The 11592-nt window shown below is 47.3% G+C and overlaps 1 protein-coding gene across 1 annotated transcript; it reads left to right on the top strand.

Annotated features, from left to right (window-relative positions):
• Positions 1-4171: 4171 nt before the first annotated feature.
• On the top strand, positions 4172-4792 carry LOC124671859. The gene has a single exon (XM_047208180.1). It carries the CDS (start codon positions 4172-4174, stop codon positions 4790-4792), a length of 621 nt encoding a protein of 206 aa, XP_047064136.1.
• Positions 4793-11592: the final 6800 nt, after the last annotated feature.

The following is an 11592-nucleotide window of genomic DNA, read 5'->3' as shown; positions in this document are numbered from 1 at the left end:
GGTGCTATTTTAAAACTTTTGAGTACTTGAAGGATAGAATTTGGAAGAGAATTCAAGGTTGGAAGGAGCGTATGCTCTCACGTGCGGGAAAGGATGTTTTAATCAAAGCATGTGCACAAGCAATTCCTACATTTGCTATGTCATGTTTTGATTTGACACAAACACTGTGTGAATAGATGAGTTCGATGATCTGTCGGTTCTGGTGGGCACAAAAGGAGAATGAGAAAAAGATGCATTGGTTGAGCTGGGAGGTTTTGACAAAACCAAAGAGAGAGGGGGGCCTTGGCTTTCGTGATCTATATGGTTTTAATCTTGCCATGTTGGCCCGTCAGGCGTGGAGAATGCTAATTGTACCTGACTCTCTTTGTACACGGGTCCTCAAGGCCAAATATTATCCCAATACTTCTGTTCTGGAAGCAAAGCCAACTGAGGTATATCTTATTCCTGGAGGAGCATCCTCAAAGGGCTGGCTATGTTGAAACAAGAAGTGATATGGCGTGTAGGTGATGGAACAGACATAAAAATATGGTCAGCGGGAGCCCGTGGTGTCCGCCAGCTCCTCCCTAGACTAGTTTTTCTTGAGTTGAGTTGTATGGTGGGGTGTGCCCTTTCGGGGGCTTGTACATATAACTTTCTTTTCTAGGAATGCATCGAAACGCAAGGCTTTTGCGTTTTCGCGAAAAATGGTTGGCTAAAGAGGGTTCAGCTAGACCCATAACACCAAGGGGAAGAAGTCTACTCACCAGAGTCTGTGAACTAATTGATCCATCTACAGGACAGTGGGATGAGGCCCTAGTCAGGAATAATTTTTGGGAGATTGATGTTAAAACAATACTAGCGATGCCAATTTGTGAGGACTTTGAAGACTTTTTAGCTTGGCAATATGATAGCAAAGATGTTTTCAAGGTTAAATCTGCATACAAACTGTACACAGAGATTAGAGATGGACCACAGGCTACTAGTTCAAATACTAGTCAGGGGTACTGTTCTGGAAGACCATATGGAAGATACCGGTTCAGCCAAAGATTAAGCAATTTATTTGGCGGTTGGCACATAATAGTCTCCCCCTGAAGATGAATATTAAAAGGAGAGGACTAGAATGTGATACGCTGTGTCCGTGCTGTTGCAGATTGGATGAAGATGGGGCACATTTATTCTTGAAGTGTAAAGTTGTTAAACAAGCTTGGCAACAGCTGGGGCTTCAAGAAATTCATGAACGCATGTGTCAAAACCAAAGTGCAAAAACAATGGTTGAAAATCTTCTTGGTCTAGGCGAGGAGCAGAAAATACTGGTTGCATGCACTCTGTGGTGTTGCTGGACGAGGAGAAATAAAATCAACACTAAGGAGAAAGAAATGGCGTTAAAAGAGCTTCTGTCACAGATGAACTACTGGACTAGCGAATCTAAGCAGTACTTTCTTACCGACAAACTACCTGAAGAGCCACGGGCAGAGCTTTGATGATCAGCCCCAGCGGAGGACTGGATTAAGTTTAATACTGATGGGGCATTTTGTCAAGCGGACAATCATGGTGGCTGGGGTTTCATCGCACGAGACAACCAGAGTACAGTTAGAGCACCGGGTACGGGCCATCTGTGGCCTGCATGGAGGGATTACACGCAGCGTCAGATTGGGACATTCAGAATGTCATCGTGGAGACTGATTCCTCTATCCTGGTGTAGGCCATCGAGACATCAGACTACGATCTTGCCCCGGAAGGAGTTATCTATCGTGACATTCGAGCGTTCATTCGTCTAAATTTTAATTTAATCAAGGTTGAGTTTTGCCCCCGTGGTTGTAATAAAGTTGCACACGTTCTTGCGGCGTTGGGTGCAAATCAAGCTGATTCCAGGCAGGTGTGGCTGGATGATGTGCCAAACTCTGTACTGTATTAGCGTTTGTGGCAGGCGATGTTGCCGAGCCTATTTCATAATGGAATCGAGGTGTTCCATCTCAAAAAAAAAAACTAAAACTTGTGACACTTTAGTTGTAGATAATAGATATATTTTCTTTCTTGCTCCTGCAGATCGATATCATACTTCTACATTGAGAGGTGCTACAGTGATCCTATGCTCTTGGGGGTTATCAGTCATAATCAACTGCTTATCAAATTTGCTCGAATTCAGCACAAGTTTGTAATCTCCCCATTCTTCTCAACATGATATGTTTCCCCTTTTTGACAATTGATTCATCTGCAATTCCCAATTAATTTATCAACCTACATGAAATTTCAATCTCACATATTTTTGATTGGGCAGTCATGATCGGTTAGCCCATCAAATTTACTAGAGTTTAGCACAGGTCAGTAATTTCCCCATTGTTTTCATTATGGCAAGTCTGTATTTTTTGACAGTTGATCCATGATGCATGGAATTTTAGAAGGCCAGAATTACACACCTTCCTAGTGGCGGAGCCAATTTGTCATCTCTTAGTCCAATTTATAGAGATGCAAGTGGGATCCCACTTTAAAATCCACTTAAATCCGACTAATAGTTCATTTAAAATGAATTTTAAGTGGGACCTATGTAGGGTCCCACTCGACACATTACCAATTTTCCATGTGGAGTTCTGGACTCGTCTTCTTGAATGTTTCTTATCGATGTCTCATCAATCTAAAATCCGCTCACAGTTGAAAAAATAATGCCAATTTATCAATAATTTAATGGGATAAGTTTTGGTCAAGCAAAAGAAAGTGAGGTCCATCATTGAAGAAGTTGGCGTCATGGACCGTGTATGTATCAAGTTAGATATGAAACTACAGTTGGAGCAAGTTTGTCACTATTAGATTGTCTACTCTCCTTCCCAGATTCACTGACTAAAGGCTTTATTTTTCATAACTCGTTGTCTTTCCAATGATCAAGTAATAATAATGCTTTGATCCTCGTTACCTGCAAGAGTCTGTGGGCAAATGGATGGGGAACACTTACAATATTGATGATGGTAGAATCAAAGCATCCGGGTGGAGAGGAATGCAGGAGAAAATCAAGTTCCAAGGTGGAACGAGCGTTCACGGAATATGGAGAAAGTAAATCTTAATATGTTTAGAGTATATCCATCTTTTTCATACATGTGAATTTTCACTTGGATCATGTTTATATGTGTGGTGAGAAATAAGTTTGAGGCGCCATGACAATGCATGTGCACTCACAATGTCAAGACCAAAAAAGGCCAATTTGTCTCCTATTTTGAGATTGGGCACTCATCAAATTTGCTCATCAAATTTGCTCGAGAGATTGCAGCAAACCAAAACCAGAAATTTGACAGTGTGCCATTTTGGCATATAAGTCATGGAATTCTGAAACTAATAAGGTTTTGATTAGGAGGAATTTGTTTTTAATGAGTTTGTTATGTTCAATGCTAGTCCATCTATAAATTTTTCTGATGTTATTGATCTTTTTTGATATTTCTGATGATGAGCAACAAAAAATTAGCGTGCAGTTGGAGCACACGGAGTAGAAAAATGAAGTTTCTGTAAATGAATACACTGTTGTTCAACACTCTACACGATCAATTTGCATAAAGTTTCAGAAGGCTAGATTTCTTTGTTTTTTATCTTTTTCATGAAAAATAGAAAGCTTTATTATTCAACTAAAATGAAACCTGGCCGATCAACCATAAGGCTAACAACTAGAAAGTCAGGATACAATCGAGTCAGTTGCTCGTCACCATCAGTGTGATTGTAAGCTTTGCACGAAGAAGTTTTAGAAGACCAGAGTTGCCCATCCGTCCTACTACTACCTCCGTTCCGATAAATTGGGCATACTCGTATTCTACGACAAAGTTTGATCAAAAAAGTTAAGCAACAAAATCTTGATTATATTATGCATAATTAATATGTTGGATTCGTATTAAAAACATTTTCTAGTAATGTTAATTTTATACCAAAAGAACTTTATATATTTGAAATAATTTATAGTCAAAGAAGAAACATGAAAAAAGAGGACACCTTATTCACTGGAATGAAGGGAGCAGTAGGTAGGGTCAGTTTGACATTCCCGAGTTCAATTTGCATGTGGACTTCTGGACTCGGCTTCTAGAACGTCTCGTGCCAAGATGACATCCCATGTATAAATACGGGCCACCCGTATCTGAAATCTCCCAACATTTCCCGCAGCCTCTGCCCCCAAAATCTACCACAACCAGAAACTCCACAGCCTTCCGTGGGCAAGGCAATGGCGCCCGTGGATCTGGGAGCAGGCTACGTGTTCCAACCCTGCGGCCGTCAGCTCGTCGACGACTTCCTCGTCCCCAAGGCGGGGCTGGACGGCTGCTACTTCCCGGGCTTCATCGAAGAGGGCGTGGACGTCTTCTCGCTGCGCCCGCGCGCGCTCCCCTTCTGGCGCATCCACAGGAGGCACGACGGCGAGGTGTGGGGCTTCTTCTTCGCGGCCCGGCCCGCCGCCGGCAAGAGGTGCCCCGCACCGGGCGGGTGCTGGGTGCGGTACGGCCGCGAGAAGGCGTACTACGGCGGCGGCGGGGAGGCGGTCGCGTTCATGCGCAGGTTCGCGTACCGCATCACGTGGAAGGGCGGGGCGGTGTCGGCGCCGACGCGGTGGCGGATGAAGGAGTACCGGCTCAACACGGACGCGGCAGCCTTCCGCGCCGCGCACCCCGACCCCGACGCGGCGGGCGTGGTCTTCGTGCTCCACAAGGTCTTCAGGAAGGCGGCGCCCTCTCCGCCGCGGCCGCCGCCCGTCTACTGCAGCGAGAGCGAGGAGGAGGAGGAGGAGGTGGTGGACCAGGAACTCGATGAGTTGGTGCTGGACCTGCGGACGCTCACGGAGGGGAAATAGGGTGGCCTCGCTCGCCGGCGCGGCCGAGGAGCGGTGGTGCTCCTCCTGCTGTGGATGTGGAGTACGTACAGGCAGCGGTACAGGTGTAGCATACTAGCATCACGCAACTGCATGTTGATTTCTTCAGAGCTTTTGCATCTGTGGTTTTCAGTTTTGGGATTGCGAACTCGGTCTAGTTGAGGATTGGTTGGTTGGTTCGTGTCGTCCCAAGCACAATTTAACCATCTCCTTCGCAGCATCTGTCAGAATAGTTCAGGAGGAACATCCTTCAGAAAACATATGAGTTTCTCTACACATATTTGTTCATACATCATTTGTAAGCACCAAATCATAGTGCAGAATCTTCTAGAGGTGAGAAATGTTTCTCCATTTGTTTGTTCGGTGCAGAAGTGCTACTGACTGAATGTATTGCAAGATTGCAGTGATTTCTTCTGGGTTGCAAGAGTTCTTTGGGCAGCACTTTGGTGTGTTAGCTAGTTTCAGTTTACAAGGCCAAGTTTCTGATAGTCATTGCACTTCGTAGTTTAGCAACGTCAAGCAGATATTGTAGCACTTCCATTTGGTAAGGACCAAGTTTGTACTTTGTAGTTTCAGCAACAGCAAAATAAAGCCGTCTATAGTCACATTTGCCAAAGAGTAGCAGTTTACAGGAGTAGCATACTAGCGTGTTACGACAACTGCATGTTGATTTCTTCAGAGCTACTGTGTGTTTAAGTTTTGGGATTGCAAACTCGATTTCTTCAGAGCTACTTCAGAGCTACTGTCTAGTTGAGGATTGGTTGATTGGTTCCTGTCGTCTGAAGCATAATCGTAATCCTGAATCAGCTCCTCTGCAGCATCTCTCATCTCTTAGAATAGGTCAGGAGGTATATCCTTAAGAAACCTAATGATTTCCCCTAATACATATTTGTTCATACATCTTTTGTAAGCAACAAATCAATTGCAGAAAGCTTGTAGAGGTGAGAATTGGTTCCTCATTAGTTTGTTCTGTGCTCTTATACTTTCAATTTGTTTGCTCTTGTATGAGTTGGACTGAACTGACCCAGGAGACACTTCTCTGTAAGCGCTACAGACTGAATGTATTGCAAGATTGCAAGGATGTCCTTAGGGTTGCAGGAGTTCCTTGGGGCAGCACTTTGATGTGTTAGGTAGTTTCAGTTTATAAGGACAAGTTTGTGCTAGTCATTGCTCGACAGAGCTTAGCCATGTCAAGCAGATTTTATAGCAACTATATTTGCCAAGGAGGTGCAGTTTCCAGTTCCAGCAACAGCAAAATAGCGCTGTATTCACATCTGCATAATTTGAAGCTAAAACATACTATATTTTTTGAAAACTGCCTTAGCGCATATGTGAAGAAGACTTGCTGCCTGGGCATTCGGTTTTAACCGAAAATTCGGTTCGGTTTTTCGGTTATTTTGCTAATTCGGGTAATAAGAAATGGGAACCGAAATTATATCGGTTTTCTATTAAACTGGTAGTTCGGTTAACCGACAATTCGGTTCGGTGTTCGGTTTTTAACCGATTTGACTGAGCGTGATATAAACTAAAATATCAGCTCCTTTTAACATGTTGATGTAAAATCTCCTCTTATGTTTTCCCCCTGTAAATATTAATATAATGGAAAATATACCGTAGGTGTTTTTTCCTACGGTACCACGGTACAAAAAAGCAGGTTCGTGTACATGACATGCATCAGCTAGCACTCGGCCACTCATCAAGTCATCCTGACCAGATTCCACCACGGTACACGATGAGAAATCATACGACCATGCACTAGTAAAATACATTGCTAGCTGAAGGAGGATTAAATTAGACTGCTGTTTGTATACAAACATTACGTGCATGGTGCTACAAGGAGATTGGGGCTTTGGCCTACGTGGAGTCTGCTTGTTACGCTACGGTAATGGTAACACTATGAACGAATGATACTCTAGGAGCAAACATTATGATTTTGGCACCCATCGACAATATCTCGGTTTTCCGGTTATTTCGGTTAACTGAGGATCAAAACCGAATTTAATAATTAAATTTCGGTTATCATAATTACGCACCGAAATATCTTTCGGTTAATTCGGTTTCGGTGTATTCGGTTTCGGTTCTGTTTATTTCGGTTTCGGTGTTCGGTTTCGGTTTTTTATGCCCACCCCTAATTAACACCATACTTGCATATGCTGTAACGTTCATGCATATATGTCTGACTGACCTTCGCGATTTCAAACAATGTGTTAGTAGTAGCTTGCTGACTTATCTCTGAAACTAGCATTCATGGTCGCCGATGGTATCCAAAATGACTTGTCCTCCCTCTACTGTTCTTTTAGCATATTCAAGCTGTAAAATGATTTGGCAACATTTTAGAAAACTGCCAGTTCAGAAAGAAAACTGGCAGGATAGTTCAGAAGGTATATCCTTCCGAAAACCTATGATGTTATTCACTCCAGAGCTTAGCCATGAGAAGTAAAAATGTTTGGCTTTAAGGGGAAGAAACCCAGAGCGTTGTGATTTCACTAGAAATGATTGTGTGTACAACATCAAATTGCGAGTGCGCAGAAGTAGATCTTGTAGCACTTGCATTCGCAGAGCATTATTTCCACTTTCCTTTTCCAATATTAGCAAAGCCTGGACGATGATTTCAATCTTGTAGCTACGTTTTTTTCCGAAGGAAAATGCTGTCCACAACTGCACATCGTTTAGGAATCAAACCAAAGCTGGTACTGGAGACGAGTCAATAGCATAAAACCACCACATTGATGGTGAAATTTACCATCTACCACCACTTTATGTTTGCGGGATAAAAAGTCACCAGATTTTGCGAGGTTTTTTGCGGGATACACTAATAGCTTATTTTGACCGAATTGACACGAAATTTGACCAGTTGGGCCCATTGTCAGGGCTGAGGTGGCAAATAACATAGTGAACTTGCTGATGTGGACCAATGACCCACTTGTCAGCCCAATTAAAAAACTAAAAATTATCTAAAAGAAGAAAAAGGCTCGTCTTCCCTGTCTTGACCACACCGAAGACCACCGGAACCTCACCGCCGCTGCACTCCGGCGAGGCACGTCGCCCGCCGCTCCTCCCTCTCTGTTCTCTCTCTCTATTTATCCCGCGTGGAGCAGGAGCGCGGCGATGGCGTCGTTCTGCGGCGCCCTCGTGCGAGTCAACCAGGGGAGGCGGGGGGGGGGGGGGACGAAGGAGCACGGCGGCGGCGTTCTGTGGACTGCGGTGGCGGCGGGAGGCTGAACCAGGGGAGGCAGGGGCGTGCAGGACCGCAGCGGCGGCGTTCTGCGGCGCGCCCGCGTGCGGCTGAACCAAGGGAGGTGGGGACTTGCAGGAGCGCGGCGGCGGTATTTTGCGGCGCCCGCGCGCAAGTTGACTAGGGGAGGCGTGGGCGTGCAGGACCCCGCGCGGCGGCATTCTGTGGCGCGCCCGCGTGTGCCCTCTGCTCCGGGAAAGATTGTCCATGGCGCGGTGGTGAGATTGGCCGCCCCTCCTCCCAGGCCCTTCCCGCTGCCGAACCCTGGCCGTCCCCCTCCCCAGCCCTGTCAGGGAGCCCTGGCCACAACGCGAGGGGGCGACCGGGTCGTCGGCGAGCATGGGCCGCATGGCGGTGGCGCTTGGCCACGAGCTTGGGGATGCGGCGGCAGCGCATGGCCGTGGAGTGAGGGGACGGCGGCGCGGGAGCTGCGGGGCAACGGCGGCGCGTGTGCTGCAGCGGGACGGCGGCGCTGGCCCGGCACGGCGGCGCGGGCGCTAAGGGGGAATGCACGGCGACGGCGGTAGCGGGTGTTCACGGGAGGAGTTTCCCCAATTTTATGCCATTGTGGTATTTTATTTATTTTAATGTGGACTGACACGTGGGCCCTCTGTCCAAATCAGCAAGCTGTTGCATGGTGTTGCCATGTCAGCCCTGACTAGTGGGCCCGACCTACCAAATTTTCCTGTCAATTCACGATTAGTGAGTTTTGCTAAAATCTAAGCAAAATGTGGTGGTTTTTTGTCCCACGAACTTAAAGTGGTGGTGTTCGGTAAATTTCACCATCAAAGTGGTGGTTTTATGTTATTTATTTACTCGCAAAAGGCCAAACCACCACCGTTCTAGCGGCTGCTGCCAAATTTGAAAGCCCACCTTGATCTCGAATCCGTCTGGAACATGGATCAAATTTGCAAGCTTATTCAGTTTGAAATCTCGAATTTGCATCGGACTAGGATTCTAAGCATAGCTGCCATGATGCTATCCGGTTTCGTACCACTATTATAAATCCAGCCCGTATCAAAAATCTCCCGTCGTGACAATCGGACGCGTCTTCTCCCAAACAAACTTGCCCTCCTCCGCTCCTTGGGTTCGCAACTCTCCATCGCAAAGGAGGCGTCGGCCGGGCTGAGCGTGCGGCCGGGAATGGTGTTCAAGACCTCCGGCCGCCAGCTCCTCACGCTGTACCTCGGCCGCAACGCGGCCAGCGGCAAGCTCTCCAACGGCGCCCTCCCCGGCGGCTGCACCGTCGCGGCGGGCGTGGACATCTTCGCCGCGAGCCCGAACGCGCTCCCCTTCCAGCCCAGCCACAGGGGGCAGCACGGGGAGGTGTGGGGCTACTTCGCCGGCGAGCAGGCCGCCGCCAGCATCCAGCCGGCGCCGGGCGGGTGCTGGGTGCGGTACGGCAAGGAGAAGCCGTACGTGATGGACTTCAAGACGTTCGCGTACCGGAGCAGGTTCGCGTTCCACGTGACGCGGGTGGAGGACGACGGCACGGTGGTGTGGGCGCCGACGCGGTGGATGATGAAGGAGTACCGGCTCCACAAGGGGTCGATGGTCTGCCGCGTCAAGAAGCTCGAATGCCCCGACGCCAACATGGACTTCGTCATCCGCAAGGTCTTCACCAAGCCGACGGTTGCTGCGCCGCCGTCCGCCCTCTCCGACGTGGTGGTCCAGGGAGTAGGATGCCGCCTTCTGTCGAACCAAACTCAGCCAGCAGCAAAGGTGCCCGTCAAGGCCGGTGTACACGCGGTGCGCAAGGACTCCTCCAAGATGAAGCTGAATCTGAAGCCGATGAAGGTTGTCCTTCCGCCGCGCTCAGCCCGACCACCCCGGCCACCTATGGTCGTAGCGAAGCCGGTGGCCCCTCCGCCGCCAGCCCAGGCCATCGCGACGTTGGTGGCCCCTGCCCCGCCGATCCAGGGCCTTGGTGCCAAGGGTTGATGCCAAGGGGGGCTTTGGTGCTTCTTCTTTTTTGTCTTTGTGACCTTAGTATCTTTTTTATTCGCTAGTTACTCAAAACTTTGATCTATTTGGTTTGGTTTGGTTTGATACTCTATTCGGTCCATGGATCTTTTGGCTTGTAATAACTGTTAAGTATGGTGTGTCTATCGTGTGGATTTCGGTATTCTTATCTATTGGTCACACCATCTCATTGAGGTACACTATTTGGGTTTGATTTTTCTCAAGGCAAAGGTATGACTCATAAACTCAAACTTCATATATCTATATGTAGTGCCTCAAGTGGTTCATATGCTATGTATCTTGATATATATTTGTGTTGCATACGTTATCGATTTGCAAAATCTAGGGAGAGTTATACATCTAGGATGTTGTGCATTTGTATTCAAACACATATGCCAAATATGCACACGTCTAGGGGAAGCTCCATCGATATTTTGCAAACCTTGTTCCTATCATAATATCTAGTGAAATATTGCAAATTCGTATGTTGTCATCAAACACCAAAAAGGGGGAGATTGGAAGAGCAAAGTCTTCCGTGTTTTATGTGTTTGATGAAAACACTAGAATATAACATTACCGTGTGTATAGTCGTTCATATGTTTGTAGGTACACGGTGCACTCATGTCCCACTCAGAGTTTGGAAGACCAAGATCATAGCTAGCTTAGTCTGATAGGTTTTTTCTATTACTTATGTGTGTGTGTGTCTTGTTGTAACAGTTGTAGAGGATTCGAGAATCTGAGGAGATCATCTGGTCCGCATGACTGGTAGTACCGGTGCTGAGAGCGGTAGTACCGCTACCGCCTTATGCCACAGGTACACGTTAACTGGAACCGTTGCGACGGTACTACCGGTTCTTCCGCAGGATCGGTACTACCGGCTGGCGATACCGACCATATGACCTGAAGCCCCTGGAACATGTGCGGTACCGATACCCAAGTACCGCTTAAGTGACTCATTCGAGTGACTCGCGGTAGTACCGGTTGAGGTACCGATCAAGTACCGTATCTATTCCAAATTACGGTAGTTCCACACCTATTACCGCTTAGGTATCGTAAGGGAACCAGTATGCATTTTTCATATGCCGGTACCTCAAGCGGTACTAGACCCAGTAGTACCGGTTGTGCGGGATTTACCCAGTTTGTTGGGGTAACGATCATACGGACGCGGTAGTTGCGAGCGGTAGTACTGGTCGTGCAGGATCTGAGGAACTGCTAGATTTTGAATGAACCTATATATTAGGTGTCTTCTTCCGCAATGACATGAAGCCCCTGGAACCTGTACGGTACCGATACCGGAAGTACCGCTTGAGGTACCGGTCAAGTACCGTATCTATATTCCAAATTACGGGTAGTTCCGCACCTATTACCGCTTAGGTACCGCAAGGTATCCAGTATGCATTTTCCATATGCCGGTACCTCGAGCGGTACTAGACCCAGTAGTACCAGTCGTGCTGGGCTTACCCATCGTGTTGGGGTAACGATCATACGGACGCGGTAGTACCGTTCGCCAGAGCGGTAGTGCCGATCGTGCGGGATCTGAGGAATGGCTGGATTTTGAACGACCCTATATATTAGGTGTCTTCTT

The sequence above is a fragment of the Lolium rigidum genome, chromosome 7 (assembly GCF_022539505.1).
Source record: "Lolium rigidum isolate FL_2022 chromosome 7, APGP_CSIRO_Lrig_0.1, whole genome shotgun sequence".
Taxonomy (NCBI): Eukaryota; Viridiplantae; Streptophyta; class Magnoliopsida; order Poales; family Poaceae; genus Lolium; species Lolium rigidum.
The sequence above is the reverse complement of the archived record's forward strand: the minus strand, read 5'-3'. Positions and strand labels throughout refer to the sequence as shown.

What these genes read in the sequence shown, in the direction of transcription:
- LOC124671859 (XM_047208180.1), top strand. Translation starts at nt 4,172, where the DNA reads ATGGCGCCCGTGGATCTGGGAGCAGGCTACGTGTTCCAACCCTGCGGC.